Here is a 24650-nt window from a genome sequence, read left to right as displayed (position 1 = left end):
ATATTCTTTTTCTATTTAATTTCAAACATGTTCAACAGCAGGGTGGCCGTGCAACTGCTGTAAACATACACACAATGACACCTGCATCCTTAATGAATCCAAACTTCAGATAAAGATAATTATCTGAGTATGTTTGGGTCTTCTCTCATTTTTGTTTACCCAACTTATCAGCTGCAGTGGCTGGGTCTTGGCCACCAGACCGCTCAAAGGGGGTTTGTGAGCTGGAGGGTATCACTCCTGTGTTTGTGGACTGTTTTGTCCTACTAACAAAGTGATCTGTTTTGGCCTTGTAGTTGACGGACGGGAGTGAGCTGCACTGTTAGCCTGTCCTATTATAATGTTGCAGTGTGCGTCTGGGATTTCACCTGAGAACTGAATAGGCCAATTGCAGGGAACCTGAACAGAGTCTTTAATGTCCTCGTGATTGCTCAGCAGCGATAGGGGCGGGGCCTACTGTGTACAGGAGGCTTAGATTGACAGGTCTAGTGTGGCACTCTGTGTGAAACAGTGCACTGTAGACACAGCTCCTGCATCGCTGAATGAGAGTATTGAGTGATTCTGTTTTTATTGACATTTAAGTTTGTGGGGGTAAATTTTTGGGAACAATTTAAAAAATATATAAAAATGTCTAATCAACCAAAGAGCCCCTAGGGTGTCCACAGACCCCCTGTTGCAGACCTAGGCCAATATTATGTTCATATCAGATGACTCAGATCTCTTGTGACAGTAGAGAAATCCTCATGCTATTCTTTAGACATGTCTGACTTTCTTTGTGAGATGTTTGATTACCATTGCTAAAAATGTTTGACCTATTATTCAAATGGACCCACACAGACAAGCTAAAGGCAACATTAAGTCATCCTAAACAGATGACCAGCGCTCCCTTGTGACAAATTGTAGGAATTACACTGGTTCTTAAAACAATGCTAGGGATTTTTGAATTTTTAGTTTAAAAATCTCTGATTATAAAACCAGTTACAGAACTAGAAAGAACTTTCACTATGATGTTTTGTGTCATTTAACTAATAATGGATCAACATTCCTTGCTTTCACTTGATACTATTTGTTGTATCACCATTCTTTTGTCTGTTTACATTTCCAAACACTTTTCACAGCTTTTAACAATCTGTGTGCTGCAGCTTTGTTAATTGACAATAAGAACAGGAGAGGAGGGGCCCCTGCCATGTACGGTTCCCGACTCTGGTCAGATGGACTGATGAAGTCACCAGCCAGCTAAGTCAGTCCGGCTGGCTGGGCCGGACTCAAGGTTCTGGGCATGTGCGCCTCTCTCTTGTGAGTTGGCAGCAGATCCCTTTGCAGGGGGCCCGGCTTCTGCGGCTAAGAGGGACGTCCTGTATCTTGTGTGAGATACTCTCATCTACAAGTTCCCTAAATTCAGACGTCAAATTGCTGGCTGCGGAGTATTACTGGTGTCTACTTGGGCATTGAATGGTGAGTTTTATCATTTCGCCTTTGATTTTTAATTGCATTCACTACCCACCACAGTTTATTCATTCAGACTAATTTAATTCTCCCCCTCTTCCTCTCTTTCTCTTTCTCCCAGTATTTTATTCTTTCATCATGAGGCCCATCCTGTTTTGGTCTCTGCCCATCAATGAGAACTCTTGTGCTTCTCTGTCAAGTGTTACTGTCGCTCTGTGCGTTTTCACCCTCGTTCTGATGGCCCTCAGGGGCCGAAAAAAGAGCGGATTTTTCTTCCACCTCCAGCGTGACTCCCGGCTGGACCACTCCAAATACCCTCCTCCTCCCGGACCCACACCATGGCCCGTTGTTGGGAATCTGCTCCAGATGGGCGACCAAATTCATCTCTCCCTAACCCGTCTGAGGCTCCAGTACGGTGATGTTTTCAAGGTACAAAAAGTTTTTTTGCGGGACTTATGTGAAGATAGTCAAAACAAGCAATTGTGTAGTTATTCAGTCATTTGTTTATCTCTTTGCTGCAGTTGCGTTTGGGCTGTTTGACTGTTGTTGTCCTGAGTGGGTACACCACAATCAGGCAGGCGCTGGTTCGCCAAGGGGATGCTTTTGCGGGGCGGCCCGACCTTTTCACCTTTTCTGCCATTGCCAATGGGACCAGCATGACCTTCAGTGAGAAATATGGACCTGCACTGCTGCTCCATAAGAAGCTGTGCAAGAATGCCCTGAGGTCTTTCTCGCAGGCTGAACCCAGGGGATCCGGTGCCACCTGCCTTTTGGAGGAACATGTATGTGCCGAGGCGGCTGAGATGGTGGAGGTGATGCGAGAGCAAGCTGCTAAAGGGGAACTGGCCGGTGACGTGGAGGGCATTGATCCAGTGATGCCCCTGGTGACCTCGGTGGCAAATGTTGTCTGTGCACTCTGCTTTGGGAAAAGGTATGACTACAATGACAAGGAGTTTCTCACCATTGTTCACATCAACAATGAGGTCCTGAGGATCTTTGCAGCAGGGAACCTGGCTGATTTCTTCCCTGTGTTTCGCTACTTTCCGAGTCCGTCTCTGAGAAAGATGGTCCAGCACATTCAGAGAATGAACGGATTCATGGAACGGAGCATCGAGGAACACATCAACACCTTTGATAAGGTAAAGTGTCAGGCAAATGCACTTGCTGATGAGAATTGACAGTTAATCACACTTAATTACCCAATTCATTTTGCAGCCGTGCATGATGAAACCTTGATTGTTTGTCTGAGTACCACATTTTTTTTGTTGTTTTTAAAATCTAAACCGTTGTATTAAAGTCTGAGCAAGTCTATGGAATATTTCTGTGAAGTTTCAATGCACAAGTGTTTAAGAGAATAAGAATATCTGACACGATCATGCCACCACAGTGATTTGTAATGGTGTCTACTCTCAGCCAACCTACTGTGAAGCACACGACAAACCAAACATGTTCAGGACACCCCAGATGATGCCTCTGTTTTTTTGTTGTCTTTAGATCTGTCCGACTTCGCTTCCCACTGTTTAATCTGACATTGCACTCATACAGAAGGAACTGTGAACATAACTGTAGCCAAAAAATAACAAACAAGTTCCCTGGGATGGACCTTTGTTCTTGTGCAGAGTGGTTAAGCGTTCGCACGCACTCTAATTAGGAATTAGCAACACACTGGAAGACACGCGTCGTACTAAAATTATGAATACTGCCTGCTGAACATATGAATGCCATCTCATTCCCAACCATTGTCTGAAAATGCCAAACCTATTATCTACCTATCCCGTAACCACTTAATGTTGTCTTTCATTTTATGTGTCAGAACTGTATCCGGGACATTACAGACGCTCTGATCGCGCTCTGTGAAGACAGAGAAGAAAACAAGGACACATCGTTGCTCTCCAACTCTCAGATCATTCACACCGTCATAGATATCTTCGGAGCCGGTTAGACAAACTTTACATATTATCATAGTGCAGGTATTGAGATTAATACATCACAGTGATTGCTCTGTTTTTCTGTGTTTTTTTTTTTTGTTTTTTTTTTTTTTGAAGGGTTCGACACCATCATTGCTGGTTTACAGTGGAGCCTGTTGTACCTCATCAAGTTTCCTGACATCCAGTACAGAATACACCAGGAGATTGGTATTGTGTTACATCTTAATGTGTCATATCTCTCCAATCCACATTTTATCCACTTATTCTGCTTTCTATTATAATACCTGATTAATTTTTTTTCTAAAAACTGAAAACAGTTTAATTCACTGCCCTACGAGAAGTATTAGTATTCACTGATTACACGTCACACATCATTCAAAGAGTATGAAATTGTGGCTGGTAGTTTTTTTTTTTTTTTGGCTGGGCAAAACTAAAAACATTAAAAGAGGATGTTTTTCTTTTTGTACAGTAGATCTTTCAAAATATTAAACTAATTAAAAAATTACACGCACAGATGGAAATGCAGATGCCTGTAACAAATGAGTACAGTACAAACAGGTGACATCTGTGTAGTGGGACAATTTCAGACAGAATAAACCAAAAAAAGAAAAAGCCTCAACAAGGGCTAAACTGGGTGTCCGTTTTGGGCAGACAGAGAGAAACTCACAGAAGGTCAGACGAATTTGCTGACGCTAGAACTACTTTTGAAGCCAGCTGACAGAACTGGTGCTGTCTGTTCAGAGGCACGTAGCATTTTTACAGAGAGAGAGATAGAGAGAGAGAGAGAGAGAGAGGCAGAGATCGTAGGAGGAGACGGGATGAACCAGAACAAGGGGTTAGAGAGTTCCTGAGAGACACAAAGGCAGTAACACGCAAGTCTGTGAACGCACCCAACACAGCAATCTTCTCTTAGGCATCACTTAAATGAACAAAACATCAATGCAATTATTGGATTTAGAAGTGTTTATTGTTTTCTTTATTATTAAAAAACACACTTTATGGAAAATGTTATTTTTGAAATAACATGTACTGTAAAACTAATCTAAAGAATGCAATGCTTGCTGTAATTTTCAAAGGAAACTTGTCTTGTGGCTGACAACTTTCCAAATTTGTTTTTAAAATGAGACAACCCCTCTGAATAAGAGGGAGGTTAGAGAACCAGTCTCCTGGGATGAACAGGACAGTTTACAGTCATCCAGATCACAGTATATAAAAAAACAAAAACAAAGATGAAACCAAGGCAGCAGGACTTATTGGATTTTCTTAATGACTGCTCATCCACATAGTTTAATCAGTTTTAACTGACTGGTGGGGAGTGTAGGTGTGGTGCCAGCCTTAAACTCTCATGGCTAAGATGTGTTCATGACCACATACTCACCTATAATTGGAGAAATGTGTTTTCGTCATCTAGTGCATAATATTCTGATACATCAGCATTGGGTTGTCAACAGAAACCTAGTCATGTGCATTTCAAGGGTGCCCAACCTATATTCCATAATAAAAAATAAACTCTCCTCCAGTCATTTAGAAGCAAAGAAGACACTTAGGCGAGTGGTGAAACAGTTACCTTTGTTTTATCTTTGTTTTTTAGATAACAGTTAGCAATTGTGCAAGTATATCAGAAACCTATCAACAAAATAACTAGATATTGTGTCAGACAACAGCCTTGAGAGCTCTATGGGTCAAACACTGTCTTGCCATACTCTACATATTCTTCTTATGTCATGTACTCCAATAAAAAAAATAAATAAATACGCAATGCAGTTTGTGTTTCAAAGGGGTGCCAAAGTCAGTCTGTTTTAATATCTGTGCAAAGGACACTGATTTTGGAAGTGAAAAATGACTCGTTGACTTGTTTTTTGTTTTGACTTTTAGATGAGCACATTGGCTCAGCAAGGTTACCCAGGTTTTCAGACAAGCCCAAGATGCCCTTCACAGAGGCGTTCATATACGAAGTCTTCCGTCATGCCTCATATGTTCCTTTCACCATACCCCACTGGTAAGGCACAAGTTTAGTTTGCAATCAATTCATGCCACAGTGTTACTAGTGTAGTGTTATTAAAGCTTTCCATTGATTTCGCCCTCTTCAGCACCACGAGAAACATCACCCTAAATGGATACTTCATCCCCAAAGATACATGTGTCTTCATTAACCAGTATCAAGTCAATCATGATGTGTGAGTAGCCACAAGCAACGACTTTGTATTATGACTTTGTCTGTTCAACTTCTGCTTTTCAGATCATAAGAATGTATCTCCTGCTTTTATTTTTGTATCTTTTTCACTCCCAGTGATCTTTGGGGTGATCCGGACACGTTTAGCCCACAGCGTTTCCTGCTTCCATCAGGACTCCTCAACAAGGACCTGACAGAGAAGGTTCTCATCTTTGGCATGGGGAAGAGACGCTGTCTTGGTGATGGATTTGCACGACTGGAGATGTTTATTTTTCTCACCACGCTGCTCCACGGGCTGCGGATTGAAAATGTATCAGGGCAGGAGCTGGATCTCAGCACTGATTTTGGTTTGACTATGAAACCACGTCCATACAGGATTACTGTCTCCTCAAGGTTTTAGACCCTCTGAAACCCCGTATTAAGGTAGAGAAGTTCCCCCGTCTTTTCAAAAGTTCAAAAAATGTCAGAAATTAAACTTTGCATTTTCACTTTGACATTAGAAGTTTGTTTTCTCAGCTTAACGATAAAGGTTTATATTTGCTCATTTGTTTGTCGTGTGGATCCTGAATTAGTGAATGAACTGAAATGTTGTAAAGTGCTGTTAACACTGACTTTGAGCTAAGTTGTTTTCTGTTGTACCTGTCATAGGTCTTCAGGTATTCAGTTTTCATTCATTTAGAATCTCAGAAATCTTCAATTACCTCTTTAAAATATTAACCCAGACTAACCTAGACTACTAAATGTCACTGAGCACACTGCCATTATACAGTGCTTTTTATTTATTTTTTTTTTTTTTATTTTGAAGTAAAAACTATTGAACAAATGGTAATTAGTGAAATAATGGCACATACTGTAAAGCCTAACCCATGTAAAGGTTTTACTAAACTAAATCTAGTTCACATAAAAGCACTAATATCACGCTGTGTAAAATAATGTTGGTGAAAACATGTAATATGAAAATAAAACAATATAACCTGCTTAATCTCTGAATATGAATGAATGAACTGCTGTTTTTATTCAAGTCATATTTACCTAAAGGTTCAGTCAGCGACTGAACTAAACACACACTCCTCTATATGTTGTTGTTGTTGTTGCTGCTTAATCTTTGTAACAGTAATAACTTATAAACTGAGTTATACTGCTGAGCAACGCAGTTATAGAAGATGAGAGAATGAGAACTTTGAGGACAAGGAGCCAAAGCTCCATGAGACACGTTCCCACCCTGAGTTCCCCGGGTTCCTTCATCCCTTTGACCCCCACCCTCTCAATCAGTCTCGCCCCTCATCTATTTTACTCAGGTCCAGTCAACCAGTAAACTTTCCTTGCATCAACTGAGGTATGGTTCTTGTTAGAGAGTTAATAATTAATTCACCTGTGACATCAATAAAAAGTGTAGGATGCTAGTCAATATCCCCAAAGACAATATCTTCTCAGTTTTGTTAAATATTATGCTCAGTATTCTTCAGAAATTTCATATAAACATGAATATACATAAGCCCTGCGATAGACCTGTCCAGGGTGAACCCCGCCCCCTTGCCTGATGCCAGCTGGGATGGGCTCCAGTAAACCCTGTGACCCTAGTGAGGATAAGTGGTAGAAGTAGAAGATGAGATGAGATTATATTATATATATTTATATTTATACAGAATTTATTAATATACTCATTAAAAAAATAAATAATTTAAATCCAGATCAGCTTTATTGACCAAACGTGTACAGAATACAAAGAATGGTTCATTTGTGCACAGAGAGAGCAGGGAACGCCTTGAGCAGTGGGCAGCCTCATCATCACCTACGGAAACAGTTTAGGGGTTCGGTGCCTTGCTCAAAGTTAGGCCAGACATGGGTGTAGAGAACCAGCTTTTCCAAATCCACTTCTCAAACCACCCGGCCACATTTCACCTAAGCAGACCCACTGACAGATAAGTTGGTCTATAGTTTAGTAATTGTAGGAACACAAATATAGAAAGACATACATTACTGTATTAAAGGCATCTTTCTCTATGTAGTCACAAATCTTTTGTAAGCTGATGATGATTTATTAATAAAACACATCCATAGGATGAGATAATGCCCTCATTGCCCCCGTTCCTTCTCCATATGCTTCATGAACCTCACTGTGTCTTTGTCCCTCACTTTGTTCGAGTGCACAGATCTCACAGTATGATTTAAACTGTGGCCGTCATTAGGAATAACAAACCAGAGTCAACATGTGCTGAGCATGCTCTGATCTAAAGCAGCCAGTGAACTATAGCATGCAAAGCCAGGCTCTAGTGTGGTGCAACAAAGAGGACCACTTGTGAGGTCTGCAGCACAGATAATTAGTCCAAGCGCAGACAAAACCAGCAGTAGTCTACTTATAGAACCCGGTGTCCCTCCCTCTGCTCGGAAATGCCACCTTGACTCAACTGGTTTGCGCCGCGACTCCAACAAACCAACAAACACCAGAATCAATCCAATTATTGTCTTGTCCACAATCGATATAAGTCTATAAGAAACCGTGATATAAATATTTATGTAGCAAATAAAACCATAGAGTTTAATTGATTGATTAAATCCTGCACATAAGCTCCAAGAGCTGTTTACAGTGATTACCTTTTTCATGAAGTTGTAATTTTATTGAGCCCATCTCTGATGAGAAACCACATATACCATATAATAATGTAACATTGCGTGCTAACGAGTGTCTATTCCCTGCAATCGATGTGTGAGTATAGGGGCAGATTATGGGTTGTGGACAATAGAAGTGCAGACTGAATGACTAAGTGACTTTGTATGTGCCTCTTCAGTTGTCCTGTAATGTGGGGGCCTCATTCTGACCGAAGCCGCCATGAAGAAACTCGCACGCAATGCTCTGAACGCAGTGTCCCCATTGGGATGTCCCACATCCCTCCATGTGATGAAACATATGCGAGTTCATACACACGTGAGACCAAGAAATGGTCCAAACAATCAAAGTTCACCACGGTTCAAACATCCTCCTCGTCCACTGTCTGCCCCGACCTCAGCTTCACGATCACCTATTAGAAATAAAACAACAGATATAAGTTACTTTGACCTTTGCTGAGATCAACTTTTTATTTTAGTTTTTCGATGTAGGCTGGGATTTTGTTATGCACCTCTTTCAGCTGGGCAATCTCTTTGCTTTCCACGTTTCTCTGAGCGTTGTTGGTTATGGCCTTCACTCTTGTTGCGTAGCTGGAACATTCAAGAAGTTCATCTTAAATTCAGTAGATTCTCCAACTAAAATGATTTAACACCAATTTCTCTTGCTCTGTTTCCTACACGAGAGATGTGAGAGTCTCTTCAAGGTTGAATTCTGAAGGGGAGATGTTGACGATCATGAGAGTTTTGGCATTTCCCCCCAAAGAGTCTTGCATCACCTAAGAAAAATGGACAGTGTGACTGACCTGCATGGCTAAAGGAGGCGAGGTTACATTTCATGAGAACTCACAAGCAGGTTACTGATCAGTGCTGCAGTGTTTACTGTTCTTGTATTTTTAATTCCTTCCCTGTGAGAGTGTTTTTTTATGATTACCTGTGTTAGTTTGCTGTTCCTGTATGGTACGTGGGGCAGTTCAGCAGATAAAGCTGAGATCACGTCACCCAATGCACTCAGAGACTTGTTAATGGAGTTTGCCTCCTGGAGATGAACAGAGTGGATGAGAGACTTTAAAAAGCATGTGATAGATATCTGACAATATACATTTAAAACATTGAACCTTTAGCTGGTGGTCCTTGGCACCGGTTTTTGCAGCTCGCTCACTGCCTGCCAGGTCTACGAGGCTCAGCTTCCCGTTACTCACACTCCCATTAGTCAGATTCCTGCTCTCCACCATGATGCCAACAATGAGATGGGAGCGGGAACTCTCCACGTTCATCTCTTGAGAATAATATGCAAACAGACACAGCTTAAAAAACAATAACAACTTTTGTTACGCTGTGTCTTGTTGAGGCTTCTCTCAAACAGGCCCCACGGAACAGCACATGCAGTCAATGTAGCTGGACTACAACAGTGTTCACAACTGATTAAGCCTCAGTTTGTACAAACAAGTGTTGGTCCCATACAGTATGCTGATTTACAGCTGAGTTACTCCGCCATTCATCACACAATGCACAGTAATGATGCACTTAGCTGCCACCCGCCTCACTAACTGTAAGTAACAGGATTAATCCAAACCATTTAGCAGGGCCCTGTTTGAACTGAGTGGTATTGCACGACATAGAGAGCTCACTGGTGGCTGAGATGTGTCGGTTGGCACAGGCCTGCTGGAACAGAGCGTAGAGCTCCTGGGCACTGGAAGCCTCCTTTGTTTCCGCTCCTTGGGCGAACACAACCCCCTTTCTGTTCCTCTTGATCTCCACCCGCCTGGCCTGACCATGGGATTGAGGCTGTGCATGGGCCTCACCAACCTGGCTCACAAAGAGGTCTTGCAGCTTGTCATTGTAGAGCTCCAGCATGTAGGCCGAAACCTGAGGTAACACGATGAAGAAACAGAGGAGGAGAGGGGGACATTTCAGTGGCGGTAAAATCAAAGAAAACTTGCTTTGCTGTCCGCTACCTTGAAGTTGAATTTAGAGCTGTTCTCCCGCATGATATCGAATATAGCATTAAAAGATCTCGGCATGATCCCCGGATTCTTCTGCTCCTTGTCCCCGACCATGGTGAAGGTCTTCCCTGAGCCCGTCTGGCCGTACGCAAAGATACAGACATTGTAGCCGTCCATGGCTGACTGGATCAGCCTGCATCAAACATATTTTCAAAGCTGCTGAGATTACAGTGTCTGTACATTTTTTAATCGCAGGCAGTCACTTGATTATGATAGAACATAAATAACATTGTTTCAGGTTGAACCAGTACCAATGTTCAGTAGTGGCTCAAAAGGACACATTTCAGTCACATTACGTCTTGTATCATATACTGGAAGCGTATCCGCCCTCACCTGTTTGTGTCATGAAACAGTTCTTCCTGAGAGGCCTCAGCACTGAACACCTTGTCAAACTGAAACTCCCTCTGCCCACGAGGGGTTTCCACGGTGACAGAGTAATCATCTATTTTATCCACAACAACGACTCCACCCTGAGCAGCCTCGGCCCGGCTCACTGGTCGAATCCGACAAAACACTCTTATTTTACCTTGAGAAAACATTGAAAGCAACAGACATTGAATGCATCTAGACTCAAGCCCAAATCTGAAAATGTGTGTTGTACAACAGTCTTGGTCTACCTTTCATGTCTTCCACCAAATTGTAATATTTCTTCCTCAGTGTCCTTTCCGAGGTGTAGTTCTCAACTATTTTCTTTTTCTCTTCTTTTTCTTGCTTCAGCTGGAAGTAAATCATGACACACAAAAAAATAATAATAATAATGTTGTTCCACTTTTGGTCCTGCACTGTGTTTGTGCTATAATAATTGGGACACTAATGCTTTGTTCTCTTTTCTGTCACTTCTGTATTCGACCTTCTAGGATCTGAGCTGAGTCATTGACCCGTGTGACTAAAAGCTAACCTGATCCTGCAGCAGGAGCAGCTGCTGACCAACACTCTTGACTCCATCTGTGGTTTGGATCGTCCCCTGTCCCAGGATGGCCTCCAGCTCAGAGATTGCACAGTCTGCTCGGAGAATAAATGTTTGTTTGATGTTTGATTAGATTGATTACATGTTTGATTACATTTTAAAGGACAGCTGCAGCCAGTGCAACTTCAGATGTTCATTTACCATTTATAACAGGGCTCTCTCCTGTTCTGATGCAGTCTAATGCAATTTGACAGACCTCATGCTTCCTCACTGTTTCTTGTTGGAGAGACAGACTTGACTCGTATTTATGTGACCTGTAACATAATAAAAACAGAATTTACATGTTAAGTTCAGCATGAGTTAGTAAGACTATCTTTATCCGCTGTCACTCCCAAGTCCTTCTCCATTCCTGATTCTGTAAGACTCATGACACTCCTCATCCCAAACAGCTCTCCAGCATTCTTTCACTGCCACTAGTAGCTACACCAGTTGGGTTTTGTATACTGAGCTCAGTCTTAGCCTTTAATGCGATAATGTTAACACTAGCTACAACTGTCCAAGACTCACATCTCACATACAATATTAAATAAAATCTTTATACCGTTAACTCAGAATTTCTTGGCTGTCCCGAAGGTAGTTCAGTTTAACCTTATATTTTGATATTAACTGACTATTCCAACTAATAAGAAAGCATATGTCATGTATTTATTTTTTTAAAAATGTTTCCATGATTTCTAACCCCTCCTGGTCAGCAGCCGTCTCCGTGTCGTTGTTTTCTTCTTTAGCGTTCTGCAGACACTCCAGTTTATTTCTGGCTTCAATCAGAGCAACACGGTTTTCCTCAATCATCTGGTCCAAAAGAGCTCTGGTCTCTAACACGGCACTGCAAATTTCATGAGCCTACAAAACAAAGGGACACAAAACAGAAGGTGTCATACTTTAAAATAACTCGACACACACACAGTTCGCAATGGGTTGACATTTTTCACATTATACCTTGTGTATGACAGAGGGAAGCAGAACGCTGCAGGGTGGTTGAGGGACAGGAGGGATGGGTGTCCTCTCGGCCTCCAGCAACTCAGTGATCTCCCTCTCCCTCTGGTACAGACTCTCCTTCAGCTCCTCTAGACGAGCTTTAGCTCCCTCAAGTGGTCGATCTATGTCACTGCAGTCCTGTGCATAAAGTGAAATGGTCAGACATCCAGAGCTAAAAAAGGATACAACACACAAAATGAACCAAACACCAAGTTCTGAAACATCTACTGTCATTTGAGAGCAGTACTAATATCAGATCAAGTCAAAGTTATTGTCAATTCTGACATGTGCAACACATATCCAGGACTGAAATTCCCTTCCTCAAAGGCCTATGGTGCAACATAAAATGTGCATGATCAGAAGTTTGTTATGGTAACTGATTCCAACTCACAGAGGTCTGTTGTTGTGCTGAAAGGTCTTTGTCCTCTGGGCTTTCACCTTCCCCTGCTGCTTCCTGTTGCTGCTCCTGTTGTGAAACCATCATCATTTCTTGGACTTTCCCTATTTCCTGTCTGGCCATCTGAAGTTCCTGTAAAGCTGTTTAGTGTAATACAGCATTAATAACTGATGTGTATAGGTCAGTGATTTTGAGGTCCTAAATATTCATGATTGTAGACTGACTCACTGGAGGCCTGGTGGGTGTGGAGCACATCCAGCCTGGTGGAGAACAGTTCCAGCATTTTGCTCTAATAGACACAGCAAAGTTTGTGTCATAATCCTTATGGCGATAAGGCCGCAAGAGTATTCTCCAGCTCTGAAGACAAAAGCTGTGAGAGATTGTGAATGAAGGCCAGATTGCTCTCCAACCTTTTCCCTGTGCCACTGCAGGGCCTCCTCTTTATTTCTCCTCTTCTCGGCTCTCTGCTCCTCCAGCAACAGCTCATACTGTGCTGTCAAGCCCTTTAGAAAACAGGACCAGTCAAGGAGAGACAATTAAGAGATAAAAGTGCACCACGTGAAAACAGCAGGTAAAATAATTCAGATGAAAACAATATAGTAGAGAGCAGGACAGGAAGGTGGTTGTGTTTGACTCTGACCTCAACTCTGTTCTCCCACTCTGACTTTTTCTTCTCCACTTTCTCCTGGTACAGGTCCAGAAACCTCCTCAGAGTGTTTAACTTGTTCTGGTAATGAGATCTGATCTTCTGCACAGTCCATTCCTGAAAACACAACAGAACTTGCTTTACCGCTACAGTATATTTTTGTGCACTCTCTCCCTCTCACACACCTCTTCACCTGGTTCTCCCGCGCAGTGACCTGGAAGTTCTCCTCCAGCTCCTGGACCACCTCCAGGTGTCTCTTCCTCATTGCTTCCATGTCCTCAGCTATCTGTTTGACACATGCACCAACAGACCTCAGATGCAATAAACGCTATCATTTTATTACTCTGCTGATCAGATGCCTTCTAGGTCCACAGCAGCAGGAGCATGAGGGCAGCATGTGAGTGTTGGTGAGACACAGTGTCTGACACTGACTTCATTGTGTGTCTACTTGTCCTCTCACTGAACCGCTGGGCACAGCAATAAGTCACATGTCTGAAAAATGTTTACCGCTCGCTGTTATCCGCTCTGAACATGTCGCCCTGCTACGCTGATGTAGACCTAGAGGCTGCGTCTAATGATGTAAATTCGGATCCTCTGTCAGTGTGTTGTTGCGTGAAGCATTTGCGGTGCGTTCCTCCTCCTGTGATGATGCTCATTAGCTTTTACCTGAGCAATGCAGAGTTCAGCTGCCTCGTATGGGATGTAAATCTTGGCATCCAGCGACCTCTCAGCTATTGTTGCCTGATCTGCATCACCACTGTGTGGCAGCTGAGATTCAGAGCCTGCAGGAATAACATGCTGCACATTATCGTTTATCTCACAGGAGACTACTTATGACTCATTCAGTGTTTTATTTTTAGCAAGCTTTCAGGAGGATTTTGCACAGTAAAGTTTTGTTGTCTTGTCTTTTATTATGCATGTTTAATTATTATTATTATTTTTTTTAATACAATGCAAACTTCACAGCAGTTGATTCATAGTCATGTAGACATCCTGGTCTCACATAAATATGCTCCCCTGCCTCGTCATGATTTACTTCCTTAAAACCCACTTGTAGCCTTTAGGGTATATTTTGATTAACTAAAATCATCTTGTGGCGCAGCTTTCAAATACCAGCATTATCTTTGTCAAATCCCACCACATGGCATCGTATATACCTCAGTCATGACCACAAATATGCATGGAACAAATAACTAAATAGATCTGTGGTGCTTTTACTTTGCTTATTTGAATTTTCTTTATACTGTTTGTACATTTTAGAGCTTATCTAAATCCACTGGGCTGCCGAAATGAACAAAAACATGGTTGGACACAATGTACTATAAATGTTTAAAACACATCCTTCCAAAATATTTTACCTTTTGACCTCTTGCATAGTTCGGGTGTCCGTTTGGAAGGTTTGAAATATCTCTAAGGTGTTAGCAAACTGTAGGCTTTATCTAAGACCCACAGAGGTAAAAGTAGCCACTGACTTTTCATCATTCTTTACCCATTAGATTAGATGAGCATTATCTTGTGACATTTTAGAGGTGCGGACCCTAAGACTAGTTTACCAACTACTAACAGTAAATGTCTAAATACCTAAACCCCAGTGGATCAGGATCAACTATCTGATAATGTTATGCACTTTATAATAAAATGACTCTGCATTGAGAACTTAGAACTTCTTCAGGACTTTCACTTTGGTGATTTTATGACTTTGATTTAGATAAATGTGTTAATACATGCCTATGTACTATTCTTGCGTTGGTACATTACTGCCACTTAGTGGACAACAGAATCTGAACACTTCCTCCACTCATGCTGCATCACTATCACCCCTCCTCCTCCACATTTTATTTCCTTGTATTTTTACAGCACCTCGATTGACCTCTTGTCCTGTGTTCTTCCTCCGGTCTGTGCTGATCCAGCGCCTGAACGCCGCCCACCTCCTCATCCACAGGGTTTTTTTGATGGCTTGAACGACGCAGCAAATGTTGGTGGCCAGTTGGAATCAGATTAAGGAGACATCAAGGACAGATAAAACCTCAGATTGTACGTGTTACGTTACACCGCAGTGGATATGAGAGTTTTAAGTTATTATAGCTGAGATGGTTTTTATAAGAATTAGGCAATGAGGGGAAATTAAACTCCAGATACCGTAACTAAAGCTGCAAAGATTCAGTTGCATAATAGAAGTTAGATTCTATCAATTGCTTCCTTGGTTTAGATGTGGGATTTTGCTCAAGTCAAGATTAAAGATGGATTTTCACTGATCAGTCCAATCATAGAGCAAATTCAAAATGAAAATCACTCAGTCCCTTTCCAGCCAATGACAAAAAATGACCTATGAGTGCATTTATTTATAATACATTCATGATTGTTTAATTACTTACATGGATCTAGCATCAGGGAAAAGAAAACACATAAATCTGAATCTTTTTGCTTTCATTTGATTTATTTATAAGATATGCCTTACATCTTTATTATCACGATGAACATGCAGTTTAATAGATATTTACATTTCTGGTTATTACACTTCTACATAGTGTAGATGATTAAAATAACTGTATTCTAGTTAACAGAGTAGTTAGTCCCTGTTTATTTCCATGAACTCATTATATCTAAATACTGAGGCTTGCATAAAATGGCCCTGTTTCATCATTCCCTGTCTCTTGCACCCATCCCGCCCTCTCCCCTCTGTGTTTCCTCATACAGGAATGTGGGCGTGTCGTCATGCTGTTACTTTCCTCCCAGAAATACCTTTCAGCAGAGAAACAGAAATCATGTCAGGAATTAGGGAAAAGGATGGCAGAAATATCACAAAACACACACACAAGCAGGTTATCTTCTGACAGGGCTCGAGGGTAGGCCGAAGGAGACAAGGAGGCGGAAGAGAGCGAATCAGTCTGTGGTCTGACCTGCTGTGTTGTCCGCGTGATGGTCAAGCTGCGTGTTATGAATGACTGGACGTGGCCTCTCGTCTTTAAGCTCCGGCACGCTGCCTGGTAGGTCCTCTAGCACCTGTGCTTCCAGCGGGACCTGACCAGCCCTCAAGGACACTGCATTGTCCTCAGGGTAAGGAGACCTGGCAGTTGTCTCCCAGGCAACTGAGAGACAAAATAAGATTCAGATGTTCAGTGTGACGTTAAACCAACATTATAATACTGCAAACCTTGTATGAACCTAAAGGTCCCTGCACTCAAGTCATAAACACAGCCCTGTTTCTATTTCTTCTACAGATGACAGACACACGGTGACTTTATCTCTAAGTATTTTGTAATTTTCATGGGTTCAAGTGGGCCCCAGCTGGCCTTCATATCCAGATCTCCAACCAGACCTTGCCAGAAAGCATGTGTTTGTTCTGATACACTGTCTGCTCCACTGCCTCACAAACGGAGCAGTGAAGCAGCTGAAATATTTAAACCTTGTCTACGTTCACCTGCCTGCCTGAAAGGCATTCAGCACATAGAGCAGCCTCCTCTGGGACGTATAATATGATATGAGATGGCGTAAAAACACTGCTATAATCACCGTGACATCACCATGATGATGAGTAAAAGTATGTTTGTTTGTTGGTTGCTACTTTGCCTGACACTCACGTTGTTTGACTGCAGGGGCCACAGAGTGATGCCTCCCCACTTTCTTTCCCAGGAAGGTCAGCGAATAAGATCCATGGGCTCCAGAGGGGTTCACATACATCCTGTCTGTAACTGAGCGTTGGCTGTCGCTGTTCTCGGTAAGTTAGCACGTGCTACTCGACCAGTTCAAAATCTGCAGGGAAACGATGGTCGAAATCACTTTGAAGCCGAGAAAGATGAAAATTTTTAATTTAAATACAATTTAAATCCCCAAATATTTTAATCGTCTCTATGGAGCCTCGTTCAACCCTCAAACTATCCGCAGATGTCGAAAAGCTCACACAGCAGATTCACTCAGGGAGCGCAATCCTTTTGTCAGCCTCCCCAAGCTACTATAAGCTACATGATTCTGAACAGGAAAAAATGAAAATCCCTAACTTTGATTTTTTTTTTTTTTTTTTTTTCAATTGCCCCTTATTTCAGAGTGATGTGTGAAAATACATTTTCCACCACACTGCAGAAACTGACACCAGGCACTATTTTTACTGATTACTATTGAATCTTCTGAAACATCATCTGCAAAATTGTAAAAGAAAATGAGCACACAAAAATAAAAAATATACACATAAGTGAATCAGACATATGTGATTCAAAAAGTGTAGAAACGTTTACCTGGTTCTTGGAGTAGATCAGATGCCTTCAGTGTGATTCAGTGCACGCTGGGAGCCCCTATGCTGACCAGGAGGACGAGGACGGGTTGATCCTGATCTCTAAGGGGAACCAAACTCTCGATGGTCTTTAAATATTAAACCCACAGAGATGGAGTTTCACCAGGTACTGGTTGAAACTCCACAGAGGCTGCTGTTGGTAAAAAGATGCCCCAAACAGTCCTCAGGTTTCCCGTGTGTAAGATTGAGATTGTAACTGGATGCTTTCTCACACTGATACACACACCACATACACACACTAGTTGTGTCTGTGTTTGTTTTCCTGGACACTACACATTCGGGGTCAGGGGAACAAAACTTAAAATGCTTACACCCATTCTCAGAGGAGTATCAGGAACATGTAAAATTAGAATTATTCTATTATTGATCGATCATGGGGAAATGATTTCTCCGCATATTTGTGTGTGCCAAGTGCTTGATCAAGGCACCTAAGCCTTGAGAAATGGACCCCAATCCGAAGCTGCTTGTCTAACCACTATTCCACAGCTCCCATGCATACGCAGGTTTGTTGAAATGAAGAATACATCATATCATCTAGCTTACCGTATAGACATTATATTTTTTACTGCAGTGATGCATACGTGGTCACTGCTGTTTTCTGCTGATTAAAAATATTTCAACCTTTTGCCCTGTTGCTCTTGGCCAGGCCCCTCAATGAGGATTTCCTTTGTCTTTCAGACCAAGCGACTCATTTGAAACATTTGGACCACAGCTTCAGCATCTGTTTAACACACCTTAGGGATAAATCCAGCCATGATGCCACTTTAATGAAAATACAGCTTTGCCTCCTCCTTCCTTTTCTTACGATCCCAACCATACTCTGACCATACAACGTGTCAGTCTGTCAAATATAGATGGTGTCATTAAACAGGTGTGAACTAGTTGCAAAAGAAACACAATGGAAAGAAAGACGCACATTAAAACACTAACACATACGTTGTTATGTACATCACAAAGTTTTGATTGTTTAGTGTGATGACCAAATCTGTGTTCACCAGTGTGGTCGTCATTGAACTAATGTGTCACCAGCCCAAGCTGTGTGAAAGCATCCAGCACCTGTCCTGACATGTAGCCTGCAGGTAGAGTCAGGCCCAGCTCAGGGCTGTAATGACAACACGCCACACCCTGAAGACAGTTCATTACCTCATCAGAGCAAAGGTGGACTCTTTTCAGGATTTATTTAAGGTGGTGTTTGAACCGTAGTTGTAAAACTAAAGTACACAGTAGATAGAGACAGAAGTAGCAGCAGTCGATCCACTGAACTAGGCTGTGATTAAAGCAACCTGCCGATAATAGAACAAGAGAGATAGATAACAGCAGGAATGTGAAAAGATAGATAAACGTCAGTCTAACAAGTGAAAATGCAAACGATTCCCAAACTGACTGCACTACGAATCGGTGCCACTGAAATTACCTGCGTTATGTCTCTACATAAAACCCGGAGCACCAAACTATTTAAATGGTTGATTAAAGATAAATTATGAATAGCATAGTGGGCTTTCATCAAACACATCAATAAAAACCAATGCACAAACATAGAAGGATAACAACACTAAGTGCTTAAACTTTCAACTTTTATACAATTAAGTGTATCGGAAACAAAACATTAAACCATCCCAAGAAATATTAAGAGAATTAAGAGAAACTAACAATTCCCAGATGTTAATAAGATGAGTAATCAAACTATTAAACTAACGCATACTCCTACAGTCCCAGATGTAAAGGAGGTGTACACAGTAGTGATTTTCCATGAGATCCACATTCTTAAGGAAGATTACGAGCTGGCGCTTGATCAGCATATGCATATGCTTTCAAGTAAGCGTCGTAGCTGTTTCGGTGTAGCGGACAAGCTGTTCCTAGTTTTTACGCATCAAATCCTGGCGTTGCGTAGTCGACGTAAATCTGTTGCGCTCTGCCGTAGAGGAAAGAACGGATCGTTTCAGTCCAATGGCAGCTGTGGAGGGTGGGGAAGATGGGCCGGGCGCGTTACTAGGTGGGGTTTAGTAGCAGTATAAATATATTGTGTCTGTCACTGCAACGCCCCTGAACACTCGGTGAAACAAACTTATTTCCTCTACGGCCACACGGTAAGTCCTGCGCTTTCTTTGAAAGAAATCACACACGTCTCTGCTCCGATTTTTACCTTTTCCAGGTCAGCTGAGCTTTGAACTATATGCGTCTTCTGTTCTTGAGTGTGTTGATGCAACTTATGAGGGTGTGGTTGGGAAAATAACGGAGACAAGGTTTGGGGATTTTTTTGCGTTTGACCAAAGTGTTGAGCTTGTTAGATTACGCAGCGGATTTGACGCTCAGCACCAGTATTAAATGTCACGAAAGGAGATTGGGTCTGTAATACCTGTAGGCTACGGTAATCTATGTGTCCGTATCAGAGCTGAGTGTGGGTGTGGCCAGTTCACACATGGTTGCCATTAGAGAAAAAATATAAACCTATTGTAAATATGCAGAGTTGCGTTTGTGCTCTCCAGAATAAGGAAAAGCAAATACGGGTTCTTACTTTGTTATGTTGACAAGCTTAATGGATAAAAATAACTATTACTTATTCATTTAAAAGTGACAAACTCTTGCTACTTGAGATATTAAACATTCGTATTTGGATCACATCAGTCCTGACATTCTCTTCTCTTCCCCTCCAGACTGACTCCTGCAGACCCAACATGTCTTTCATCCAAGCCTTTCTCCAACAGACGGTCTATCTGGGCTTGCCCGATGAGTCAGTACGTAACTTTGTGATTATGTTCCAGTTGCTAAGGCCAACCACTCTGCTTTTCCTTTTTTTTCTCTTCCTGTGGTATGTTGGGGTGGAAAAAATGATCAGGCGGTGTTTAGAGTGAGAGAAGGAGAGAACATGGCGAGGGAACAGAATGAATGAGTTTAAAGGTGAAGGAGGGGAAGGAAAGGGAGTGAGACAGAGCGCGGAGATAAGATGTCATTAAAGTGAAACGGCGCTAGACTGTAAAGATTATGCGCGATGAGAAAGATGACCATACTAAGTCTTTCGAGTGTGTGACTCACAGAAGCAGGAATTTGTGCCCCTCCCTTTATAAACTCTGCAAACTGAACAAAATGCTACTTCTCCTTTCTCTGTTTTCTTTAAGTGAACTGAGAGAAAATTACTCATGTTTAACCTGCATGACTTAAGTCTGTGCTTTTCAACTCTTGGTCAACTTTCAGGCTTGTCCAGCCAGTCACAAATCTCTTTTTTTAATGTCTGTCACTTAAGGAGAGATGTAGGGAATGTGTAAAGGATAAATCATCGTTCTAACCTCTGAGTGTCAAGTATTTGCCAAACACAAGATAATTTTTGGTGTGTCTCCTAGGTCTTACAGAATGAGGGAACTGTAACCCCAGCGACTAACTTCAGCCCCAGTGGAGATGCAGCTGTCTTGGAGAAGGCCATCAAGACAAAAGGTGAACTTAAAATGGACACAGGGATGCTTTGGTGCATGTGTGGACATGTTTTGGTTTTGCAATGTGTCTCTCTGAAGTGCTGGCTCTTGTGTTTAAAAAAAAAAAAAAACTTAACACACTCTGCTGGCCACTGTGCAGCATTACATATGGGGCTGATGTCGGTTGTGGGCGCCTCACTCTCAGGTACAAGTACAGCCTGTACTGTGATACGGAGAAATATTTATTGTTTTAAACCGGTTCTGCAGGTGTGGATGAGAACACCATTATTGAAATTCTGGTCAAAAGGAGCAACGAGCAGAGGCAGCAGATCAAAGAGGCTTACCAGCAGAGCGGCGGCAAGGTAAAGGCAATCACATACACGTGTAGGAGAAAGATGCATAGGTGTGCGGTTTTCGCGATGTTCACCGGTAGTTTTTCGCCTCTAGCCTCTGGAATCAGCCCTGAAAAGCGCTCTGAAGGGAGATCTGGAGGATGTGGTGTTGGCTCTGCTGAAAACACCAGCCCAGTACGATGCCCAGCAGCTGAAACTGGCTATGAAGGTGAACATACACACACGCGCACACACAAATAAAGGCATAAAGCTATCAACTCCTCAAACCTTTCGATACTAAAAAAAACATCGGTAGCCAATGATTTAGGTTTTCCAACATCTGTTGCTTTTTCTGTGCACTGATCTCCTCCCACTTCCACACATTCATCCATTGTTTTCTTAGTGGGAGGCTAAAGGCTGTGTTTTGTTTGATTTAGGTTTGTAAAGAATAAGGGCTCTAATTAATCCATCCAACCGTTATCCGTTTCTCAGGGTCTGGGAACAGATGAGGACACCCTCATTGAGATCTTAGCTTCCCGTACCAACAGACAGATCCTGGACATTAAGAAGGCCTACAAGGAAGGTACGTGGCAAAAACATTTGAGCAACAAACTTCACTTTCAGCACGCAAGTGTTTGGAAATACAAGCAGTAAATTGGAATTTGGTCAGATGTAAGAAATGGAGAAAAGACAGTTTTCAAATTTGAATGATAATTTCATAATCAGTAATAATAACTTGATGGTTTCTTTGCCAAGACTACAAGAAGGACCTGGAGGACGACATCAAGTCTGACACCAGTGGAGACTTCAGGGCTGCCCTCCTTACACTCTGCAAGGTACCTTATTTCCACACCATTTCTCCATACTACACTCTGTTTTGTATTATGTGGTGAAACGCACATTTACAGCAATCCATTTTTCAGTTCTCGCGACACGACACCCATAATCTCTGGAGCAACATAACACTCCCTACTTCAGCTTTGTGGATTATGAAAAATAAATAGATTCGCTGCTGTGATACATGCCCAAATGTGCACGCAAATTTGGGCATGTGCACGCACATTTAGGCATGTTGCTCAATCATCACAACAGGCTGTGCAGTCAGCTCATTGTGAACGTCTCTCTCAACGCATTTCGGGCAGTTTGACGCAATAGAGATAAATACATTCTGAGAAACCGAGTTATTATTTAAATGTTCAGTTATTGTCCTGCATGTTAAAGCTTGCCAACTCTTTCTTTCATAGCAGTTTTTCAGTGTCGTACAAAAAAGGTTTGGTTCACAGCAGTGACCTTCCCATGTCTCTGTATGTCCTAGGCCAGCAGGACTGAAGGAGTGAGTGAACAGCTGGTTGACAGTGATGCCAGGGCTCTGTACGAGGCTGGGGAGGGGAGGAAGGGCAAAGACTGCTCTGTCTTCATTGACATCCTGACCTCCAGGAGTGCCCCTCATCTCCGCAAAGGTAAGCTAGCTGGTTTTACTGAAGCTCATCTTGAGTAAAACTTGTTTTTTACCTTTTATCCCTTTCAGATCTAACACTCTCCCTCTACTTTTTTTTTTTTTTTTATCCCCAGTATTTGACAGGTACTCAAAGTACAGCAAAGTGGATGTGGCCAAAGCTATCGACCTGGAGATGAAGGGAGATATTGAAAGTTGTCTCACAGCAGTAGGTAAAGGCACAAATATCTGTCTCAGTGTGTTTTATTTGAGGATTAAATTGGTACTTACGGGCAGACCAGATTTAATTTTTTTATTTATTTTTTTTTTAAATAACCACAGTGAAGTGTGCTGGGAGCAGGACTGCGTTCTTCGCTGAGAAGCTCAACTTGGCCATGAAGGTAGAGTATGTCTTAGCTACAACTGTGAGCCTGTGCTTGCTGCCAGAGGGCTTCACTGACTGACTGATTTCTGCCCATCAGGGTAAAGGTACCCGCAAAAACATCCTGACTCGCATCATGGTGAGCCGCTCTGAAATTGACCTGAAACGGATCAAAGAAGAGTACAAGAAGACCTACGGAAAAACTCTCTACCAGGATATTCTGGTGAGTGAACACTTGATGGTGATGGCTCTTCCCAAATGTGGGCTGTGCATATTCACAAAAAAAGCAAATAAATACATTTAAACGTTAACTAACTTTCCACCCCCCTTTAGGATGACACAAAAGGAGATTATGAGAAGATTCTGCTCGCTCTCTGTGGAGGTGAAAACTAACAGCTCACTGTCACTGGGATTGAAGCTCATGTCAGCCGAAGATCCTCTGCAATGTGATCTGTGGAAAATAGCCTGTTACTTCTCGACATGTGCTGTACCTTATGTGCTAGTACAGAACTGACAAGACTGTCATTTTTTTGTGAGTGTCATGATATTTAGAAAATATCAGCAGCAAAGAGTGAAGAGAGTTGATACTGCTTCAGCAAATACTTCCTTTCCAAGTAATTCCTGTCCATTCCAGCACTTTTCAGCATAGATCTGATAACATAATTCCAGGGGACCATCACTTTATACACACTTTGCGTCGCGGTCACTAGATTCTTTATCTGATGCTCAAATAAAAGCTGATGTCAGAGATCACAGTGCAGCTCATCTATGCAAATCCATATGTGCCAAACAACAACAAACTGGTTGCGTTACCCTTGAAGGAGCTTTGAAATTCTGCAAATAAAAGCATTTTATAATGAATCTGACTGGTTTCTTTGCACATTAACACAAATTCATAAATTCATATAATAATTATACATACCGTATTAAATACTGAACAATATGTTAGAAGCAGAGTGAATAGCTACATTTTGATGTGTGATTAGAGGAATATGTGTTGGCAGGTTGGTACATATTTTGCATCCTTTCTGCATTCAAATAATAGAAGTTTTTAACTGCACATTAAATTGGTGCTTCATTTATTAGATCAATATAAAGAAAGCGTTTCAGCTTTTCGTCACAAATGTCATAAGGAGAAACTTTTCTTGGTTTGCCATCTACAAAAGGCGGATTATGTCTCGGAACCTGGCAACCTTTCAGCCAGTAGTGATGTTCGATACCACCGATTTCCTGTCCGATCCAACACTGAGTAAAATTCAGGCTGGTATCGGCCATACTGATCCGATACGGATACTTTGTGTAAATGCACCCTAATGTGTCTGGTAAACCTAAAACATAAAAGTAGTGTATTTCAGAACATAGCTTCATAAATTTTTTTTTTAAAAAAGTCATCAGAGCAATTTATTTTAAACACGGAAGTATATCAAAGTAACGGCCTCATTTACCATATATCGAGCTAATAATATAAACAGAGAACACAGTCATACAAAATACGTGAAAATTCTGCTTTAAACACTGAAAAAGAAACAAGTACACTAATAAGACAATTAAAATAAATGATTGTTTAACCATTAAAAACTACTATAAAATGAAATCTTGCGTCTTAATTCTGTGTTGAGGTTTGTTGCGTTGCGTTGCCACAACACAATAGTTTAGTTACCATCCAC

General features: G+C 41.8%; 3 protein-coding genes across 3 annotated transcripts; 2 read left to right on the top strand and 1 right to left on the bottom strand.

Moving 5' to 3' along the window:
• The first annotated feature begins 1277 nt into the window (after positions 1–1277).
• On the top strand, positions 1278–6534 carry LOC125012274 (cytochrome P450 1A1). Its single transcript, XM_047592129.1, has 8 exons — positions 1278–1452; positions 1565–1872; positions 1965–2582; positions 3257–3380; positions 3489–3578; positions 5247–5370; positions 5462–5548; positions 5662–6534. The coding sequence occupies exons 2-8, from the start codon at positions 1582–1584 to the stop codon at positions 5942–5944; spliced, it is 1617 nt and encodes a 538-aa protein (XP_047448085.1). The 5' UTR covers positions 1278–1452; positions 1565–1581; the 3' UTR covers positions 5945–6534.
• Positions 6535–7241: 707 nt separating this feature from the next.
• LOC125012384 (kinesin-like protein KIN-14E) lies at positions 7242–13483 on the bottom strand. The gene is made up of 18 exons (XM_047592311.1): positions 13333–13483; positions 13134–13256; positions 12904–12996; positions 12722–12782; positions 12488–12633; positions 12058–12234; positions 11801–11961; positions 11263–11375; positions 11053–11156; positions 10772–10871; positions 10488–10680; positions 10107–10287; positions 9780–10017; positions 9267–9427; positions 9083–9187; positions 8830–8927; positions 8664–8742; positions 7242–8564 (listed from the first exon to the last, which is right to left on the bottom strand). The coding sequence occupies exons 1-18, from the start codon at positions 13411–13413 to the stop codon at positions 8514–8516; spliced, it is 2265 nt and encodes a 754-aa protein (XP_047448267.1). The 5' UTR covers positions 13414–13483; the 3' UTR covers positions 7242–8513.
• Positions 13484–19367: 5884 nt separating this feature from the next.
• On the top strand, positions 19368–23844 carry anxa1a (annexin A1a). Its single transcript, XM_047592661.1, has 12 exons — positions 19368–19514; positions 20082–20162; positions 20766–20856; positions 21102–21196; positions 21282–21395; positions 21659–21749; positions 21923–22002; positions 22482–22626; positions 22739–22834; positions 22944–23002; positions 23084–23206; positions 23317–23844. Exons 2-12 carry the CDS (start codon positions 20103–20105, stop codon positions 23374–23376), a joined length of 1014 nt encoding a protein of 337 aa, XP_047448617.1. The 5' UTR covers positions 19368–19514; positions 20082–20102; the 3' UTR covers positions 23377–23844.
• The last annotated feature ends 806 nt before the right edge of the window (positions 23845–24650 follow it).

This window comes from Mugil cephalus, chromosome 8 (genome assembly GCF_022458985.1).
Source record: "Mugil cephalus isolate CIBA_MC_2020 chromosome 8, CIBA_Mcephalus_1.1, whole genome shotgun sequence".
In the NCBI taxonomy this organism is placed as follows: Eukaryota; Metazoa; Chordata; class Actinopteri; order Mugiliformes; family Mugilidae; genus Mugil; species Mugil cephalus.
Note: the sequence above shows the minus strand (reverse complement) of the source record. Positions and strands in the feature narration are given on the sequence as shown.

Excerpts from the sequence above, each read along its gene's own strand:
- anxa1a (XM_047592661.1), top strand. The coding sequence starts at position 20,103 with ATGTCTTTCATCCAAGCCTTTCTCCAACAGACGGTCTATCTGGGCTTG. Across the intron at positions 20,163-20,765 it reads TGGGCTTGCCCGATGAGTCA|GTCTTACAGAATGAGGGAAC; the intron begins GTACGTAACTTT and ends TGTGTCTCCTAG. Across the intron at positions 22,003-22,481 it reads CCCTCCTTACACTCTGCAAG|GCCAGCAGGACTGAAGGAGT; the intron begins GTACCTTATTTC and ends TGTATGTCCTAG.
- LOC125012384 (XM_047592311.1), bottom strand. The coding sequence starts at position 13,413 with ATGGAAGCAATGAGGAAGAGACACCTGGAGGTGGTCCAGGAGCTGGAG. Across the intron at positions 13,257-13,332 it reads TCACTGCGCGGGAGAACCAG|GAATGGACTGTGCAGAAGAT; the intron begins GTGAAGAGGTGT and ends TTGTGTTTTCAG. Across the intron at positions 8,928-9,082 it reads GGAACAGCAAACTAACACAG|GTGATGCAAGACTCTTTGGG; the intron begins GTAATCATAAAA and ends CATTTTTCTTAG.
- LOC125012274 (XM_047592129.1), top strand. The coding sequence starts at position 1,582 with ATGAGGCCCATCCTGTTTTGGTCTCTGCCCATCAATGAGAACTCTTGT. Across the intron at positions 1,873-1,964 it reads AGTACGGTGATGTTTTCAAG|TTGCGTTTGGGCTGTTTGAC; the intron begins GTACAAAAAGTT and ends TCTTTGCTGCAG. Across the intron at positions 3,579-5,246 it reads CAGAATACACCAGGAGATTG|ATGAGCACATTGGCTCAGCA; the intron begins GTATTGTGTTAC and ends TTTGACTTTTAG.